This window comes from Xyrauchen texanus, chromosome 12, assembly GCF_025860055.1.
Source record: "Xyrauchen texanus isolate HMW12.3.18 chromosome 12, RBS_HiC_50CHRs, whole genome shotgun sequence".
NCBI classification, from domain to species: Eukaryota; Metazoa; Chordata; class Actinopteri; order Cypriniformes; family Catostomidae; genus Xyrauchen; species Xyrauchen texanus.
The window spans coordinates 23,010,031-23,032,101 of NC_068287.1; the positions used below are offsets into that span (position 1 = coordinate 23,010,031).

The 22,071-nt window shown below is 35.2% G+C and overlaps 1 protein-coding gene across 1 annotated transcript; it reads right to left on the reverse strand.

Annotated features, from left to right (window-relative positions):
* Positions 1-1,743: 1,743 nt before the first annotated feature.
* Positions 1,744-12,790, reverse strand: slc16a6b (solute carrier family 16 member 6b). The gene is made up of 6 exons (XM_052140003.1): positions 12,468-12,790; positions 10,236-10,490; positions 9,338-9,481; positions 6,940-7,068; positions 4,823-5,689; positions 1,744-3,566 (listed from the first exon to the last, which is right to left on the reverse strand). Exons 2-6 carry the CDS (start codon positions 10,471-10,473, stop codon positions 3,328-3,330), a joined length of 1,617 nt encoding a protein of 538 aa, XP_051995963.1. The 5' UTR covers positions 10,474-10,490; positions 12,468-12,790; the 3' UTR covers positions 1,744-3,327.
* Positions 12,791-22,071: the final 9,281 nt, after the last annotated feature.

Consider the following 22,071-nt stretch of genomic DNA (forward strand, 5'->3'; position numbering starts at 1 on the left):
TTACTGCATTTATTCATCTTGGTTATTGTTAATAACACTTGTTCATATTGTATTAACTAATGTTAACATAACTTTTAATTTGTTTTGGTAAATGTTTAAATTAAAATTAACTGTAAAAGTATTGTTCATTATTTTAACAAAAGTAGTTAACTAATGTTAATAAATGGAACCTTATTGTAATGTGTTACCTATATAATTCTAACATACAAAAATGTGTGTTACTTGCTTTATTGGAATATGCACTTAGATATCTCTATGTAGATTCATATATATTATAGAGATATCTCTTTCTGGTATCCTTGCACATATAGTGAGAAAGTTAATGGGGTTCACATGGTTCTGTCACCCTAGAATCATGCTACCACAGATAGTTTTTCAAGCTAAAGTGTCATTTCTGCAACACTAAACAGAATTGCAAGAATAAATATAGTTTTCTAAAAGCTTTCTGAGTCCAACCACATCTGCTTATTTTGAATAAGCATTATCTTAATTTGTTACTTGCATCTCCCCGTCTTAAAAGTATTTATATAAGTTGACAAATTTTGCCCTATAACTATTGCCCCTATATACTATATCCCTTTTACCTCAAGTGTGGGGCAAAAGGACACCTTTTTTTTTTTTTTTAAATATGATTTTTCTATTTTGATATACTTAGCAACCTGAAAAAAAGAAGAAACTTTTCCTTAAGGGGTGCATTTAGCTCAAGTTGTACCCTACTACAGGCCCTGCTTTTTCTACATGAAAGTATTCTTAATACACTTACAAGATTACAGTTCCTACCAGTTACCTAGTGCAGCAGAGCCAGCTCATAGACCTTATTCACAGCAGTGCCATATTGGATTTTTACAGAAATGACAATGAGGCTTTGAATAAGAAATACACATCTTCATATTGTTTCTCGGGAATATTAAACCCAAAAATGACATTCTTAAAATAAAGTTGAAAATCTTTATGGATAAAATCTATAATAAATTGGGATATGCCCTGCCAAAGTCGCGTGTGTGTTTGTGTGTGTGCCATCACAGTATCAAAACAGACAAGAGAGTCTCGGGTAGTGAATCACATAAAGTGCAGTTCACATCATAAATTCATTTTAAACCTTGATACTATAAGAGTTTTAACTGGATGGTATCGATGAACAAGTTTAAATGAAATTTCCTTTACCTTATTTATTAACAGAAATGTATTAGGAATTGTCAAAACCTTCTGTATTCCATGTTACAATTGCATGAGGAGTGGAAGCACAGTCACTTTGGAAGAGGGCACGGCTATTTCGATTTTTTGTTTTTCAGATTGGGAGACTTGAAACAAGTTTTACCTACAATCAGCTAGATCAGGTAGAGTTATATTTGAACAAATGGATAGATTGATTTATAACCTTTAAACAGCATAATAACCCCAGTTGGAATAGCATCAAACACAATTAGCAAACTCTTTTGGAGTGAAAGGGTTTTTATAGTGATAGAGAAATTCTTGATATGTGAATAAATTACCTTCCTTATTGAATACTTGGTTAAGAGAGTCTGCTTATAAAATTAGAAAGAGCAACATGAATTTTGTCTATGTTGAAATTACATAAAATTAAAAATGTCTTTATACAGTGCCTTCTCGTCAAAAAAGATGGTGTTACTGTGAATAAGGTCTATTGTGCAGACGCATGTTACGATAATATATTCAGTATAGATCAGCCTCTGTAGAAGTAACCAGAGAAACACCACAGGACACAATTATAAAAAGCATCAAGTTTATTCTACATTGAACATATGCAACTGCCATATTCAGAGGTGCAGCATCTCACAGGCAGAAATCTGCATTGCAATTTTATTACATAAAAAAATGTGTCTTCTCATCAAAAGTACAAAACATAATATACAGAATTTAAATACATCATTTTTGACAAATTAAATGAGAGTGTACAGAATATGATAAGAGGTACATAAGAGTTCAAGTCATTAGGTAAGGATTTTCAATGGGATTTATCAGCAGACACATCTCATATGCAGTAGATTCATGCTAGAATACATTTAGTTTTTTTAAATTTTTAAGTCATCCCATTGCTCATATACTTTTAATTCTGACACAATTCTTCTGCCACCCATGTACTGAATTACATTTACCATTTGCATCAAGATAATGCTATTCAGTGTATTACATTCACGGCATCTTTCAGTTTACTATAAGTCTCAAGCTCTCCATGATTCCGCAGAATTATTTGCAAAGGCACACTCCAAATTCTGGCGGCAACATGTCATGGCAGCATTCTTTGGAATCCTCTGGAATTTTTTAAAGAAAAGTTTCAGTATTTCTAGGTTACCATCATGATATCTCTTAGCAGGAATTAAAAGAGAACCATTTGTCCATGACAAAAAGCCTTTGACATCGGTTCTGTGTAATTTGTCCCTCTTAAAACATTTCCAGATTGAGTGACAGCATTACAAAAGAAGGAAGACTTCCAAGTGTAGCAGGTAACCCCACCCTGTAATTTGTCTATCACTATCTACGTCATCTCTTATGGGAATGTTTTCAAGATAAATTAATAAAGATAAATTGAATGCGAAGGAGCAAGGCAATGATGTCAGAGCAACGTAACCCGTCTTTCTAAGATGAGATGTTGCCCACATAGTTTCCATTAGCAATAGCAATAACAGTTAAAGATTAAAACAAGTGGACCTCTAATATGTAAGCAAGTAGATAATGGTGTTAATCTGAAACACTATACAGTTCTGTACCTCAGCTTCAACTTTGAATGTGGTTTATGCAAACCAACACAATATAAATAAGCCTATTGGCCACCTCAATGAGAGCAGCAACATATGGCCTGAGGTTGCATTTTGTAGGTGACAATTAAAGTAGAAACAAGATGAGGTCCTACAACTTTTCACTTGTGAAAAGTACTGAGACTGTTATGATTGTTCATGGTCGACATAATTAAAAAATAAATAGTGAGGGTGCATTTCACACTGACTTTGGTAAATGAGAGGTATAGGTCATGCTTGCCCTCTTTAAAAGTGTGTTTCTCAGTGGATACTGTAGTGCGTATGTGTTCTGTCACAGGAAAGGAGCCTCAAAACTTCCTGTTTAATAAATAATAATAAACGATACACTAAATGTAAACACGTCTTTGTGATTTTGATTGGCGGCTAAGAAAAAGTGCCATGGATTAAACCCTTCTCTAACACTTTTGTTTGAATTAATTGTAACCGTGTAACCCTAATGGCACAGGGTTTGTATACTCAAATCCTTTGAAGGGTGTGTGGGGGTGGATCATTCAAGTGAAGGATAACAAGTATGTGCGCATGTGTCATGATTCTTGAGGTGAGGTGGCATTCAGGCAGGAGTGTTGTCAATCTCCATGTCCACTTCTACAAAGTCAGCAGGGGCATCATCACTACCCTGTGAGTTGGACTTTCTGTCTGTTTTTTGCCCCTGGTGATTTCTTTTCCTCCAAAAGCAGAAGCCAGTTTTGGCTGGGCGCACCAGTCCAAGAAACAGAGCCCCCACTCCCATTCCAGCTGCACAGGAGTAGAAGGCTGATCCGTAATTTTTAGTCACATCTACCAGAACACCTTAAAACAAAGACACAAGAGTATCGTCATAATGTATATTATCAAATGTGTCAAACAGACCAATTTATTAGCAAGTTTGCATTTATACATATATATTTTTATTATGTAAACTTTCACTTACAGGGATGCAAACTCGTGAGAGGTGAAAAAGGTGAGAAAACTGGTGTTCCAAATGTCTCTTTTCAGATCATTTGTTTGTTGTATTTAAAGCTTTTTTTAAGCGTTTAAGCTTAAAATGAAGTAAAATGTAGAATTTAGGCAAATTAGCTTAAAACAATGTGCCTTTAGCTAAAGGTAAGTAGCTTGGATTTCTGTAATTGCCAACACTGCCAGATTTTATTTTTAATGCAATTTGCATTTATACTGTTATTTATTATGTTTTTCATTTTCTGAAGAAAAATGAGTGAGACTTGCCTTTGTAACCTTGTTATTTAAAAACAATGCTAGGGTGTTTTTATGCTATTGATAAGGTGCTCACACTGAGTACGTTTACATGCACACCAATAAGCTAATAACTACCAAAATCAGTCTAAAAAATAAATAAATCAGAAAACGTAAGAAAACAGCATTTGCATGAGATTTGAAATCATCAGATTATTCTCAGTTTTTCACATCAAAACGTAAACAGGCATGCACACAATGGATAAACTGGTAAGAACACCGGTAAAGTTTTTTATATTGTAAACGTGTTTATGTTCAACTTGAAATCAAGGTAATTGGTAAAAATCTATGTGTGCCGATAATATTTTGCTTAAACCGTTAAACAGATTAAGGCGTTTATATGACCACACAATTAAGCATAATCTGTAAATGTGCTCACTGTTTTCCAATCCTGTTCACCATTCACTAAACATTATGGATGTGTCTCTCATCTAAAACACCTGATTCAACCTATCAGTTGATTCATAGAGTGGCCACCCAACACCACACATTTTGAGACTTATGACTCTGCACAAAAATAATGGGTGTTTCCCAATCTGTGGGCTTTTTTAACCGGGATGGGCATTTCTAGACTATCCATAGAAAGTAGGGAATATCAATGTAGTAGGCAAATCATGTAAAGGGGTTGAAAAACACAAATCCCATTTTGAAAACACCCACTGATTGGGACATTCTTTTTACCATTTTTGTTCTGCAGAGTCATAAATGTGTGGTGATGGATGGCCTCCAGGGAGATATGTATCTAAAACCCTATAGGAAGTGGTTATGATTTTTTATTATTTTAATAAGTCAGCCTACAGAGGCTATGCGTTTACCTCCAAGAGGTGGACCAGCCAGTCCTGCGAAGCTCTGGATGCAGACATAAACACCGACAGCCGATGGCATTCTCTGAATGCCGATCACATCATCCTCAGCCAGCATCGGGATGTGACTAGAGGCCACTGTGCCTAGAAAGAAGCCATAGAGACAGGAGCAGGACAAGAGCCCCCAGAACTCTGTGACGAAGGTGAAGATGACCAGCACTGGACACAGCAACACTGTGCAAATCAGCATAATGTAGATTTTTCGAATGGGCCTGCGATTGAGGACCCAACCCATTGACAGACGACCTAGAATCTCAGCCACTGCCATGGCCGACAGCATAAAAGTAGCACTCTCACGTGACACACCTCGGCTCACGCTCAGCTCAATCACATAGAGCTGTGGAGCGAAGAAGCCCAGTGTGGCAAATAGGCCGAACAGTGCATAGCAGTTGAAGCTGGCATCCCTGAGTACAGAGAAGTCCAACAGCTTTGGTCTAGAGACCCCTGACTCCTCTTTCTGCTCCTCCTTGAGTGGGGTCTCTTCCTTGTTCTTTCTTTCCTCCTCTTCCCCAAGTTCTTTTATTTCAGCAGAGTCCGGTTCTGTAGATCCTTGGCCCTGAGACAAGTTAGTTTGAGAGGAAGAGATTGATTGGACCCCTGAGTCCACAGAACTGTAAGAGGTATGTGTGAATTCATTCTCCATGTCATATTTGGATTCAGGATCCTTCAGTGGGGAAGTGGCACTCTCTGTGGTGGAGGGTACAGGTTTAATGATTATTGGCTTTAGAAGAGCCCCAAAGATGATGACTGAAGACTGCAAAACTCCAATCACGACCAAGCAGTAACGCCAGCCAATCTGCTCCTTCAGTGCATTCATAGCTGCATTGTGGATTCAAATGAAAATAATTAATTTAGTTATTTATTATACTTTTTTTTAAATGAATAGTTTATTTAAAAATGAAAGTTCTGTCATAATTGAATCACCCACCTGTTGTTCCAAACCCATATGACTTTCTGTCTTCTATGGAACATCAAATGACACAATGTTAATCTTAGTCACCATTCAATTTTATTGCATTTTTGCCCATACTTTAAAAGTGAATAGTGACTGAGACATTCATTCTTAGGGTCATTTTATGGTTTGTAACAACATGAGAGTGAGTAAATGATGACGGAATCTTCAAATTTTGTTGAACCATCCTTTAACATGTCTGAAAAGAATTTCACATTCTGAGAAAATAAACAGTGTTTAGACAAACATTTGAGTTCACAAGAACTTTTTGATTGTCAAGTATAACTGACATCCAAATTTCCTTTTACCATGTTAGTTACATGCTTGGCTACTAAAAGAATAAATGTAAATGTGAGAATAAAGCTGCCTGAGTCAGTTTAGCGAGTGCTGGCCCACAACTCTCAATCATACTTTTTTGTTAATATTCTTTTGTTCACTGACAATTTTTTACACAATGTAGCATAGAACAAATAGAGAAACAGGACAAACCTTTCAAAGAAATTAAATAAATTATAAGACCAAAACAGTTGACATATTAATATTTAGCATTGCATTTACTATCAGAAAGCTGATAGTACTATTATCAGAAAAAAATTATAAATGGAGACCATAATTCAATCAATTTTTTGTGCAAAATTTTGAAGTTGCTGCAATTGATATGTATTCTATTAGTAAATTTGACCAATGATTAATACTTTGTTATTGTTAAGATTTCCAGTTACGTAAAATAGTTTTCTTTGCAATTGCTAAAGCTATGTATATAGGTAAAGAGCAGAAGGGGTTCAATTTCTGATAAATCTCCAACAAAAAATTAGGTGAGAGATGAATCCTACAATTCAAGATGGAAGACAATTTCTCAATTATCTCTATCCAAAAATGCTGTACAGGTAAACAATGATATAAAGAGTGGATGTATGTGTCTGGGATGTCGAGAGTACATTGAGACCAAATATCTGTTATTAGAAAGACCCATTTTGTGCTTCTTGTATTGTGTAATGTGTGTTATGTGAATAGTTTTATATTGAATCAATTGCAAGTTTGTATTTTTAGTATTTGAGAAAGTATTTTTGCCAGATAGATAAGTAGGTAAGTAGATTGTGTGATCTGTCTATCATACCTGGTGCTAGAGCTAGTAGGGAGAAGCATTCTCCTGTGGAGGCGATGGATGTGACAAGAGAGCGGCGCTTGCTGAAGTACTGCGAGAGGATGGTGACTGTAGGCAGGAAGGTCAGGCAGTAACCCAGGCCTGTAAATAAATAGCAAAGAGGGAGATGACAGCCACTGGTCCTTTCAACACAAGGGGCTCAGTTCGGTCTGAGGGCCGGTCTCTTCCATGGGACAAATTGGACAAATGGCTGAAAGAAAACTGTATTTAAAAGAGACAAAAGGAGAGACAAGGAGAAACAAAGATCGGCGAGGTTAGGATGCATCAACTAATAATGTCAGAGGTAGGATGCTTTGATTATTGGGGAAAGCTAGCAGTAGCAAAGCATACACTCTGATGGGTTATGATCTGAAAAGCAAAAGAAAAAATTGGTGTAATTCAAATTTTAACCAAAGTGTAATCAATTTATAAATAGAGTTAATAAAATACGTCAGCCCCTTTTAACAACAAGGAATTCACCATATTTGGACTTAATGTGTGGAGCAAATATTTGATTATATACAAATAAGATGTTCAAACATATTGGAGTTTTTATTTTTTATAGCACTTAAATTAAAATCAGAATTTTTTACAGTGGGGCATTTAACATGTATTATGGGCTATATTTTGATGAAATACTGCATGTATACAGTATATACACTGGTGGCAAAAAGTTTGGAACAATGTACAGATTTTGCTCTTATGGAAAGAACTTGGTACTTTTATTCACCCATGTGGCATTCAACTGATCACAATGTATAGTCAGGACATTAATTGCGTGAAAAATCACTATTACAATTTAAACTACTTCAAAGAGTTCTCATCAAAATATCCTCCATGTGCAGCAATGACAGCTTTGCAGATTCTTGGCAATCTAGCTGTCAGTTTGTCCAGATACTCAGGTGACACAGTCTAGCTGATCCCACAAATGCTCAATGGGGTTAAGATCCATAACACTGTTTTCCAATTATCTGTCGTCCAATGTCTGTGTTTCTTTGCCCACTCTAAAATTTTCTTTTTGTTTTTCTGTTTCAAAAGTGTCTTTTTCTTTGCAATTCTTCCCATAAGGCCTGCACCCCCGACTCTTTACTGTTGTACATGAAACTGGTGTTGAGCGGGTAGAATTTAATGAAGCTGTCAGGAGAGGGCATGTGAAGCATCTATTTCTCAAACTAGAGATTCTGATGTACTTATCCTCTTGTTTAGTTGTACACCTGACCTTCCACATCTCTTTCTGTTCTTGTTAGCGCCAGTTGTCCTTTGTCTTTGAAGACTGTAGTGTGCATCTTTGTATGAAATCTTTAGTTTCTTGGCAATTTCAAGCATTGTATAGCCATCATTCCTCAAAAAAATTATTGACTGACGAGTTTCTAGAGAAAGCGTTTTTTTTTTAGTTTTTTTTTTTTTTTACATTTTTGACCTAATATTGACCTTAAGACATGCCAGTCTATTACAAACTGTGGCAACTCAAAAACAAACACAAAGACAATGTTAAGCTTAATTTAATGAAACAAATAGCTCTCAGTTGTGTTTGATATAATGGCAAGTGATTTTCTAGTACCTAATAAGTAATTAAGCACGATTATTCAAGGATAAGGTGTTGGAGTGATGGCTTCTGGAAATGAGGCCTGTCTTGATTTGATCAAAAATTACTTTTTTCCAATTGTGATGGTGTTGTTTTTTACATCAGTAATGTGCTGACTAAGTGATCAGATGAATTCTACTTTGGTGAATTTAAGTACCAATTTCCTTCCGAAACAGCAAAATATGTACATTATTCAAAATTTGTGGGCGCCAGTGTATATAATTGACCGTTTCCTTAGAAGTAGTTCAGTTCACATTTGGATAAAGTGTTTGAATCTCTAGAATGTCCCAATAAGAGACAATCTGGGTGCCAAAGGTGATAAATTATCATTGATAATTGCAGTAATGTTGAGCAGTTAAGTGCTAGAGAACATGATCTAACTTAGACTGTGGTCGGATTAGCCCAATGAAAATACCAGTCACAGCACTGCTTGAATTCCCTCAGTGTATTTTTAAAAAATGATAAGTGAATAGAAAAGAATGTCATGTGTCCCAAAAAAGAAAAAATACAATAATTCAAAATCAATCTGGGCAAATGATTAAAACCATATAATTTATTCATGCAATAGCAATTAGGTGGCAGCCATTCAAACCCGAAGCTGAGAAAGCAAAGCTGAGGCTTTAATATAAACAAACAAGAAAATATTGGTACAATAGTTTGTTTCTGGGAAAGCAATGCAGAAACAGAAAATATTTCAGAAATTCTTTTGAAAGTTAGGGTAAAACATGTATCACACATATAGTTTAAAGTCAAATTAACACACTTTGTCACACACAGTGCATTTACCTGCAACGATTCCCATGGTGATGTATATCTCACTGATTGATTGGGTGAAGGCTGTTGTGATGGTACCTAGGCTGATCAGGAGTCCACCAAGCATGATGACTGGACGATAGCCAAACCGGTTACTCATCACCATGGAGAGGGGTGCTGTTGGCAAAATTACACTATATTACAAACAATCATTGACACTACATGTTGACTGTAACACTCAGACAAGGAGCAAGTGTCCCACACTTTGATAAATGTGCAGTTACAGCTCAAATTTAATTACAAAGGCATGACTTAAAAAGAAATGATTAATTCCCTAAACTGTCCATTTATGGTGGTGTGTAATACTGCACCAAGGGAATCTAAGTCCTATTAAGTAACTGCCTAAATGTTTGAACAAAAAGAAAAATTAAAATCCATCTGTTGAGTCCTGACATAATGGGGCTGCTTTTTCACTAGGTAAAGTAAGTGAATCCCTAGTCAGCTTTCATAACAGCCAGTGGCACTTATACAGCACAAGTCAGCACATCCACTAAATGGGGCAACGCTTGCTCTCAGCACAACGCCAAGAAAGAAAAGCTGTGCTTGGCAGATCTGCTTTTTTCATGCATATTCAAGGAATTACAGGGTTTCCACAACTGTGACAGGTATTTTAATTTTTCAGTAATTTTATTACACTCACATAGAGCAATTTCTAGCATATTAAATAGTGTAGAGTTTAGAATAACTAAAAAAATTGGAATTCACTATAGAGATGACTTTTTAAGATATTTTCATGTCCACGATTTTTCCAGGCCTGGAAATCACACTTTTAAACTTCCACAGCTTTATCTGGGGTTAAAAGCGGGGCTTCAAAAACGATATCTGGGGTTAAGTGTGAAAAGTCCTTTTAAATGTTTAGTGACTGAATTACCTGTAAAGGCCATGACAAAGACACAGATGGAGATGGCCCAAGACACTCTGCTGTTGGATTCACCGAAGCAGCTCATAAGGTCCTGAAGGAAGATTCCAAAAATTTTGATGATGCCATAGGTGAAAACCTCCACGAAAAAGAAGGCAACAGCCACCACCCAGCCCCAGCCACCATCTGGCACTTCAGCATACACATTGGGGCGTGTGCAGCTCTTTAGGTTACACATCAATCCTTTCATCTTCGATGCTGATGTTTCTATATATGTGAGTAAACAAAGTGACAGTGAGTGATTCAAGTTGGTAAAGCAGATCATGTGTAAAAACAACTAGTTCAGCAATGAGTTCAACCCATCTTTACTCTTTTCTGCCCTTTTGGCTTTTCTTAATGCATTGTGCATTACATTGTAAAAGATGGCATGTTTATTCCTTAATAAATGCTTCATCACACTCTAAATCTGTCGTGAATACACAGCACAAAGAACACAGCCTCGTGGTGTGTATTGTCAATATTTAAATAGAATAGATTACACTGAAAAAAATGACTAGAAATATGTACTTAATTTTTACATTGCAAGTTTTTGCATACAGTTTTTCTATGTAAATTTGAATGGTGTAAAAAAATGTAATCTTCATGACATAATATTGATTAAATTGCGTCAGTAAATTACACTTTCAAGTTTCACTTACAAATCTGATGTTCAAGGTACTTAAATAAACTTAGTCAAATTTAAAATTTTATATATAAATATAAATCTGGAAGCCTTCCACAGGGAAGCTAATTGCATGCTTTGTAGCCTATTAAACATCAGCTTGCATTACTTGCAAAAGAAACAATATACAGATCTGTGCACACAGACCTCAACACTTGGAAAGCAAAACATGATTGCGGCCACAATCAATAGATTTATTAATTTATTTTATTATGAATAGTTCATTTTGAGCAGAAAGTGAACTTCAAACTTTACAAAATAAGTAGTTACCAAAAATTACAAACAAAATAATCTCAAATAAATTGAGTGATTCAACATCAATCAAACTCATTAATTATTTAAGCCTTCCATGCTGGGAACACCAGCTTCGAAAAGTGACGTAAAATGTACTTATTTTATCTACCAGTAGAATTCAATCAAATTATTTATTAAATATGACAAGGTTTTCTACATTAGGATTGATACATGATGATGCCTTGTAAATACAACTAACAATCCTAAATAATATTTACTTATAAGCTACAGCATTCATTTTTACATGCTTAAATTGAGTACAAATGTATAATTTACTTAATAATTTCAAGTTTACACTTAAATGTATTCAATTTGTGGCAAGTTGCTGTGGCTATATTCATAAAATTAGACCACTATATAAAACATTTTTAAATAGAATAGCAATTATTAAATTTTTAACTCATAAAAAATATTGTTGGTGTTAACCTAATTTGTCAGGTTTATTTTTTATCAAATGTCACATATGATTTGAATAAAACTAGTTTTTTTTTTAACGTTACCACATGAAGAATTTTAGGTTACCACACAAAAACATTTTTACACTGCAGCTGACCACAAGAGGCAGCAACATGTTCTCGTTGTTACACCTCTCGTCTTCAGTCTGCACTGTCTGCTGGATTATTTCACTTTAGGTGCTCCAAATCTATTTGCGTGCAAAATTTGTTAGGTAACGACTGTAGATGGACACTGGTTATTGGAGAAAGAACCTGGCGATGAATGGCGATAGTGTCTAGGCAAAGCAAAACTAATTCAATTAAAATATTAACATTGTATTATTGGGAGTCAAGGATAACTTATATATATATACTTTCCCCAGATTGTTTTAACAACAACCAAGACATGAAGAGTTTGCAAATGTTGCATAGTCATTATTCTTAAATCGTTCAGTTTGATAACTGTACTCGTGGTTGCGTCTGAAGAGAAATAATTTTACGTAAAAAGTAATTTTATCAGGGCAGTTGTCCGCATACGCAGTGCAGCATGACTTCGTGTCCTCGTGGTGACGTCCAAACTCCAACATCTGAACGTCACTGCATGAAAACATGCTGAATTAGTCATGACCTCCACCGACTGTACACTATATACTTCTCCGAAAAAGTGAATTACCGACAACAAAACAGAAGCCATAAAAGGGTATCTATTGTAAATTCAGTCAAATATTTGGTGACAGCGGACCACTCACGTGCGCCCCTCCTAGGAAACTTAACATTACCAATATTTTAACTTACCAAAATGTTGAGGAAACGACCACTCGAAATAAATTTTCTGAGGGGGATTCGAAAATAAAAAAAGAAAGAAGCTATCTGTCTTTGTTGAAGTGCTAACTGGAGAACATCTCGACTTATCAGAGCATCCGCAGTCACTTATGAGAGGAGCGCTAATCGTAATGAATGTACGGTATAAATCAACCCTATTGTTTCCCTAGCGTCTAATTCCGTCTATATTTGACTACCCTAATAATTTTATACGAGCTATATTGCTAGATACTGTGTCTTGTGCCCGCTCCCTGTCTCTGTTTCCTCTAACTAAAGCTTGACAGAATATATACCGGCTTGAGCTGGTATTCAGGCGCGGGCGCGAGAGTTGTCTGCTGTTGTATACTATTCGTCGGGAGTGCGCACTGCATTTATCCAAGAACCGGTCGGATGCGCTCAAGTTCCACCTGTCTGTTTACACGGGACCGTAATGGTATCTTAATATAACAGTTTTGAAAGAGATCAGCAGTGATTTAATCGTGACATCATTAGACTATTCTGTTTCATGAAAAAATACAAGCATTTCAAAATACGTTTTTAGCTCTCGGTGGCCTTCTTTTAACGAACAACATTGTGACAAATAATGACACTTTGTGAGGAACAGAACAGGACTTTGCCCTTGTGATCTCCGTGGTGACATTCTCGGGAACGGGAACGTGGACGCGCGAGCCGGCGAGATGAGCTGTGTTGGATAAACTAGTGCAGTGCACGTGGAATCTACCGGTTAAAACAGGTTTATTCCAGTTCTGTCTCAAATACGAAGCAGCTCATAAAGAGTGTGTTTTCAACGCTTGTTAATGACATCAATGAAATACTAGCGGATAATCCGAATTTTAATAACCACCTTTAAATATATTCCTCTAACAATACTCTTACGTTTTGTTATGTTTTATATTGCTGGCTCTTGACGTCACGGGCGCATCCTTCCTGTTTACACGGCCATCTAGTGCATTTAGGCAGCAACAATGCAAACCTGGATTTCTGTGCCTACTTTCTTTCACGAATACATAAAAATACTGCATAAGCACACCGTAGTGGTCTCAATATATGCAACAGGCAATTGTTTTATTGCTGAATATATAAATAAATAAAAGCATGAACGAGTTTGCAGGAAAATCCATCTTAAACTGGTAGCTTTATTTTGGAACATGGGAGTAGGTCAAAGCTGGTAATGAGCTGGTCCAAGGTGGTAATGAGCTGGTCCAAGGTGGTAATGAGCTGGTCCAAGGTGGTAATGAGCTGGTCCAAGCTGGCCATGAGCTGGTCATGAGTAGGGCTGCAACTAACCATTATTTTGATAATCGATTATGCTAACAATTATTAGAATGATTATTCGACTATTCTGTGATTATAGCAATGATTAATCATTAGCTTAACCGATTATTCAGCTTGTGCCCAACTTAAAAGGTTAATTAAAAGGACATTCACTTAATAAAGGGAAAAGTACTTTTTATTAAGTTTAATTCAGTTAAGAAATTAATGGCAAAAAAATCCTATTATCATCAAGTGTTTTAGTCTTGTCATTTAAAAATATCTAAAAATCCTTACTTGACAAGCAACATAAGATATTTAGACTTGCTTTAAGAGAATGTATCTTAAATAAGTGTATTTTGTATATTTTTTTTGTACTTTCACTCTCGAATGCAATAAAGACAAAATATATTTATATTCAAGATTTATTCTCTAAAAGCAAGTCTAAATATCTTATATGCTGCTTCTCAGGTGAATGTATCTTTTAAAGGATTTTTAGATATTTTAAAATATTTGTATTTTTAATATTATATTCAACATTCTCAGAAAAAAAATACTTCTGCAGTATAGCTGCTAAATAAATGTACATAGTTTTAAAGGAGTTTTAGATATTTATATTGGAAAACAAAATCATAAACATATTTTATTGCATTGTATAATGGGGCGAAGACTCTCACCTTTCTATTCACTTCAATCCATCTTTAACTCACAAAAAAACAAACTCTCTCTTATTAATAAAGTTGTATATTGCCAATTTTCATCACGATAAGAAATGTTCAGTGACATATATTATGACTCAAGTCGCAAGTCATCACGTTATAATCTAGCTGCAGCAAGCATGCGATCGAGGGACTAGCGTCCCCACGACAGAGTGAGCATCAGCCGGTTTCAATCTCCCCCCATTAGATCGGGATATTCACGCAACTCAAAGAAATGCTGACCGCACAGAGAAATGCCAGTTTTGGAGTTTGTAGTTATTTACATGATCTGCTTCTGTATTATTTGAACTTTAATAAAGCTATTACGCATTACATATAACAGTGCGGTAGAGTTAGTTTATTTTTTGACATTCGTTTCAAGCCAAAACAAATTAGAAAAGGATGAATATGTTTTCTTTGCCAAGCACAAAGCTGAATTCAAAAAAGGAGATTTATTTTTTCATATCAATTTTATTAGCCCGATAAATCAATTAAACAATTAACCATTTGATATTTTGACATCACAACAAATATGAAATGTTGTTAAAAATATTCATTTCATGACACAAGACTCTGTTTGTGGAATTTACATTCTAGATGTTTTCAAATAAATATAGTGTGTAAATGTTTGTAATATTCTAATTCCATTAAACTCAATGACCGTTTGACCTAGAGACATGAAACCAATTGCAAAACACTCAGAATATTATTCTTTATATAGCACAAGACTTGCTTTTGGGAGTAAATATTCAGTACTTTTCTATAGCACTGAGTTGCCATTTGAAGATAAATTATCAAATATAGACAATTTAGCTGTCATCTGTCTATGGAAATTGTGAAATCAGAACATTTCTTTGTATTGAATTACATCATCTTGCATTAGAATATAACATCCACAGACAACTAAATTTTTTACTATTCTCAGTGCTTAAGGCCATAGAATGTTACATTTGGGCAGTACTGAATCACCATAGGAAGGCTGGTTGTCTTCTCATATTGAATCACTATGTCACTGGTGTAATTCTGCATGGAACACGACAGCAGATGGCTCGACAGGGTTTGTCAAATGTGAGTTTTTATTTTCTGCCCGTGTGCTACACTAAACTACAGTAACTGGGTGAAGAACTTCAACAGCTTTAGTATACTTCAATGTGCTTCAGTACAATACAAATGTTTTCACAGGTAAATTTTGATTTTTATGATGGGGCAATATCCTTTTGTCAGTATCATCAACAGTCACTGGACATTTTTGGTGGGTACTGCAAACTATGTGTTAGATTTGAATATTGACAATATAAATATACTCATTTTAAATACATATATATATATATATATATATATATATATATATATATATATATATATATATATATATATATACACTCACCTAAAGGATTATTAAGAACACCTGTTCAATTTCTCATTAATGCAATTATCTAATCAACCAATCACATGGCAGTTGCTTCAATGCATTTAGGGGTGTGGTCCTGGTCAAGACAATCTCCTGAACTCCAAACTGAATGTCAGAATGGGAAAGAAAGGTGATTTAAACAATTTTGAGCGTGGCATGGTTGTTGGTGCCAGACGGGCCGGTCTGAGTATTTCACAATCTGCTCAGTTACTGGGATTTTCACGCACAACCATTTCTAGGGTTTACAAAGAATGGTGTGAAAAGGGAAAAACATCCAGTATGCGGCAGTCCTGTGAGTGAAAATGCCTTGTTGATGCTAGAGGTCAGAGGAGAATGGGCCGACTGATTCAAGCTTATAGAAGAGCAACTTTGCCTGAAATAACCACTCATTACAACCGAGGTGTGCAGCAAAGCATTTGTGAAGCCACAACACGCACAACCTTGAGGCGGATGGGCTACAACAGCAGAAGACCCCACCGGGTACCACTCATCTCCACTACAAATAGGAAAAAGAGGCTACAATTTGCAAGAGCTCACCAAAATTGGACAGTTGAAGACTGGAAAAATGTTGCCTGGTCTGATGAGTCTCGATTTCTGTTGAGACATTCAGATGGTAGAGTCAGAATTTGGCGTAAACAGAATGAGAACATGGATCCATCATGCCTTGTTACCACTGTGCAGGCTGGTGGTGGTGGTGTAATGGTGTGGGGGATGTTTTCTTGGCACACTTTAGGCCCCTTAGTGCCAATTGGGCTTCGTTTAAATGCCACAGTCTACCTGAGCATTGTTTCTGACCATGTCCATCCCTTTATGGCCACCATGTACCCATCCTCTCATGGCTACTTCCAGCAGGATAATGCACCATGTCACAAAGCTTGAATCATTTTAAATTGGTTTCTTGAACATGACAATGAGTTCACTGTACTAAAATGGCCCCCACAGTCACCAGATCTCAACCCAATAGAGCATCTTTGGGATGTGGTGGAACGGGAGCTTCGTGCCCTGGATGTGCATCCCACAAATCTCCATCAACTGCAAGATGCTATCCTATCAATATGGGCAAACATTTCTAAAGAATGCTTTCAGCACCTTGTTGAATCAATGCCACGTAGAATTAAGGCAGTTCTGAAGGCGAAAGGGGGTCAGACACAGTATTAGTATGGTGTTCCTAATAATCCTTTAGGTGAGTGTATATATATATATATATATATATATATATATATATATATATATATATATATATGCTGTATATTCCTTTTTTTGGCCAGTATCTCCATGCTCTGTCCGGACTAATTTTCATGGTGGATCCTGCAGTTTCTGAGGACCTTGAGGACTCAAGACAAGCTGTAAAGGAATCCCAGTAAAACGTTATATATATGCTGAAATGTTTATGCTGAATTATTATTTAAAAACAATTCGTTTGCATTAAACACAATTTACTTGAGAATGTGACTCAACAGACTTGGAAACCAAGAATGGACTGAAAACCAAAAGGATGGCACCAGCTGTGGGGTCTTTGTGATGGAGATAATACCAAGAAAGTTTAAACATGATTTTTCTCGCTACAGTCCTTTAAGACTTCCATGTACCCATGTTCCATGTGCCCTTTTTACATGGAAGCTCTTTTTCACTATTAAAACATTGTTCTGTTTATAAAGTATCAGTTGCCTGACATGTCAAACAGTGCTGTGAATTTGGTGTGGGACTACTTGTGTTTGTACAGAAATTGCAGATGGGGGTGGTTTGATAAACCTGCTGGGAAATGGTGTAAACACTGTATGGTTTTATTATTTTCTATGTACTAACCCAAGACTTTTAAAAATCCTTCAGATGGCAAAACAAACAATTGCTCAGTTGCCACATACACAACCAGTCAAAAGATTTGAAACACTTGACTGAAATGTTTCTCATGATTTTTTAAATCTTTTGATATGAAGGAGTATGATTAAATGTTTGAAATTAGTTTTGTAGACAAAAATATAATTGTGCCACCATATTCATTTATTTCATTATAAAACAAAAATGTTATATAAAATTAATTTTTTTTTAATTGATGACTGGACCGAATAATAAAGAAAAGAAGCCAATAATCATTCAATACTGTTTAAAAAGCATCCCATTGTGATAACTTGTGATGCTGTTTTGATCATTTTTTTAAAGTACAATTGTAGTTTTGTAATTCTTAGACTATTAGTTTAGCTGTGTGCTGTATTCTCTCTTTGCATGTATTAACTATTGTTCCTTGTTTTTCTTTGTGTTTTATTTGTTTCAGATTCAGTGTGAAAGCTGTGAACACTGGTTTCATGACTGTTGCCTGAAATTTAGTGTCCCAGACAAACAATCTACATGGTATTGTGTCCTGTGTATTACAATAGTAAATAAAACATAGAACCATAAAAACAGGATAACTTTCTTACAATCATACCATATTGAACAGGTAACCGTACCTTTGGACTGAGAGACACCAGTGAGTCTGACCAACTAAGAATGACTGTCATTGGGTCAGGAAGTAAAACACAGCTATAGACCTTGGCAAAAAAACTGGAATATTTCTAGCCAAAGAAAAACAAAAACGATGTGCCAGGGTACCCTCACATATAGGAGACAGAAGGATAGAATTTGCTAAGCTTTATTTTAGAATGGTGCAGTCTCTGTAGTACCTTGTACTTAATAAGTTGGTGTCTTGAATTTATGGAACATGAATAAACAGATAGAAGGCATTTGTCCCAATCAGTCTCGGAAACCTGAATCCATAGATCTTCTTGCCAAGCAGTTTTCAAGTGCAGGGAGGAAATGTCTTTACTACCTTTAAAAGCATTTACAAATAAGGATGTTAGGCCCATAAACTGGATATTTTTAACAACATTTAATCTTTGTTGTGATGTCATAATATAAAATGGTTTATGTCATAGAGATTATTAAGTAACAAACTAACTTCGTCACCAAAGGAAAGATAGTATCATTAACTTTGGTAAGATCTAGAAGGAGAGTGTTTTTATTGTGTAGCTGCTCCAAAAAAAAAATATTGTGCATATGTTGTGTTTTTCTGTTATTATCTATGTTATCTACAATGGTCTCTTGAATTTGTATTTTATAATTTTGTTACTTTATTTTTTTAGCATTGCGCTTTAGCCTTGGCAGGATTAATAATTATTAACATCATAAGATGCTGTTAGACAGTAGTTTTCTTATAACAAGAGTTCATAAGGTCATTACATGCTGACTTCCAATGTCTGGTTAAATTATACCACTTTGTACACTTTGCTGTGTGATATAGCCTAACAAACAAGGTTACAGTGCAAAACTTCTGTGTATACTCCACATAAATAATTGCTGACCATCCTGTCATTTTTACTTTACTGAAATGTAAATGCAAAGGTAAAAGTATTGCACTGGGTTAAACCACATCAAAATATTGATCATTAAACTCTCACGCCTGATTTTACAGTGGTTAGATCGATAGTGGATAACATGGAGTGTGTTTGGGAAGAAATGTTGCACAGCAGCCAAACCTTTTAATTAACATGTACGTGTTATGATTAGATTTTCAGCAACTTTCAATAGACTTATCACAGGTATTCGTAAGACAGTGTTAGTCCTTAAGATCAAGAACAAACCATCAGTTTGGAAGCGTTAATTCTTCGCAGGATATTGTTCAGTACTTGGGACAGCTCATGTCCCAGACACATCAGGTCCATTTTTAGATGTTAAAATGTATATTTTACTGGGGATGCTCAAAAGCAGCCTAACTATATACTGGATGTCTTTTAGTGCATGGCCTACACCAATTGGCTTGATTTAAGGAGGTATTCTTAATGGACCATTGTGCGAAACTGTTGGCAGACACAACACCATCTGATGGGAGACACCAAAATGATATTTACCTTACAACAAATAATCTGTCTTTAATGATGTTTGGTAATCAGAATTTGCTAGATAAGGTCTGCTTACATTCCTTTGTAGCATTTTAGAAAAAACATTCAACCAGGATGAAGCAAGGAAATTGTGTCCATAGATCAGACATGTATGACTCTGTCTCAAGGGCCTCTGTAATATCTATGCCAGTAACTATCTAAGTGTTAAACATTGGTGCTCAGCTTCAACCAGCAGCATACCTTGCTGAGCAGGAAACTGCTTATGTAGACTTTGATCATAATAATTGATTGCACATTGCTCTGAGAGAACCATGGATCTTTCTGGACTGTGTAAAAATGTAGTTACCTCATAGATAACAATTCACTTTTGTACTATCATAAATGCACTCACTGTACATTTCATGTTGGAAGAATTATTTTGGCTATCAATGAGCAGGCCATGAACCGATGTTTCACACTACGCTCTGACCTTTATCCTCAACTCTGGCATCTAACCTTTGTTGTCATGGCACCAGTCTTAGACCTGTGCCTGTATTTTTGAACTCTTTACATAATTTACTTTTTGTCTTTATAAACCTTTCAACTTTCAGGACATAATGTTTAACTCAAGTTAAATAACATATTGAAACAGATTCAAATGTATTAATATGCTTTTGCAGGAATTATCATGAAAAGGAAGTGTGGAGAATGTAAATATAAAAACGTTTTTTTTTTTTTTTTTACTTGACCTTGAGCACGCTGAGGGATCAACAAAGTTGTGTTGACTAGATTTTGTCCAAAGCTCAACATGTTCCATTCCTTGTCAAAACATATAATGATCAGTGTAGCACAGCTGACTCTTGATATTGCATAAGCTCACATGGTCACACAAAACAGAACATATTCGTAGGTTTCTCTGATATTCACACCATTTTGCTGACATACTTATCTGAATTTCAAATACAAAACTCTTTAGTTTTGTGCAAGAGAGCACTCTGGCCTCAGTTATCATGTATTTGTATATGTGTATTTTACACATAACATGTCCATGACATTTTTTAAATCTTCAGGATTTACATAAATGTTAATTACATTTTGCCTTAATTAGTTCAAATGGTCCTGCAGGTAACAAATTAATTTTTGAAGTCCAAATATTCAATGCAGTCTCTCAAGTAATATGAGGTCATAAAAACTGCATGCATAAAATGAATTAGCAAAATGCAGTTAAAATATTTTAGATGGAATATAGCATGTCACACCGCAAGAAAACTTGTCAGCTTACCGAATGTATCTCATGTTAACTACCTGTGCACTGTAAACCCAAATGCTCAAAATAATTAATTGTTTTGAGTAGGAAAAAATTAATACAAATAATTACCTTGATGAGTATTTAGAACTTTCTCTTTGTTTTGAGATCATGAAACTGACACCTTTTATTTAAAATGTGTTTAATGAATTTGTCTCTTTAAATTAACTGGAACTTAAATGTAAAATGGCACTCAACAGGGAGAGTAAATGTTAGAATTATGTGTTAAATAATGTGTCTTTGTGCATGATGAATGTCAAAGGGGAGACTTTTAGTGTTTAATGTTTTGTTGTGTTATTTATAAGAGTTTCTGTTATGTTACATTTTTGTTTTTTCAAAAAAGCACATAAAGGCAGCATAAAAGTAATCCATATGACTCCAGTGATTAAATTAATGTCTTCAGAAGTGATATGGATATGAAGTGTGGGTGAGAAACAGATCAATATTATAGTCCTTTTTTACTTTAGATTCTCTCTGCCCAGTAGGTGGCAATATGAACAAAGAATGTGAATCACAAAAAAAAAAAAAAAAAGAAAATGTGAAAATTAAGATTTATGGTAAAATATATATATATATATATATATATATATATATATATATATATATATATATATATATATATATATTGTTCTCACACACATCTATCATATCGCTTCTGAAGACATTCATTTAATCACTGGAGTCATATGGATTACTTTTATGCTGCCTTTATGTGCTTTTTTGACCTTCAGAGTTCTGGTCACCATTCACTTGCATTTTATGGACCTACAGAGATGAAATATTCTTCTAAAAATCTTCATTTGTTTTCTGCAGAAGAAAAAAAGTCATACACATCTGGAATGGCATGAGAGTGAGTAATGATGAGAGGATTTTCAACTTTGGGTGAACTATTCCTTTAATAAAAAGAGTTTTCCAAGCTTGTATCACTGATTTTGTCAGTTATTTTGCCATGGATTGTGTTGAGTGGTCTATGAAAATAGTGCCTAAATGCATGCATAGAGTGAGATTTGTGAAAACTTAAATTAAATTGCAAGCTAAATTTGCTTTGTGTGTGCAC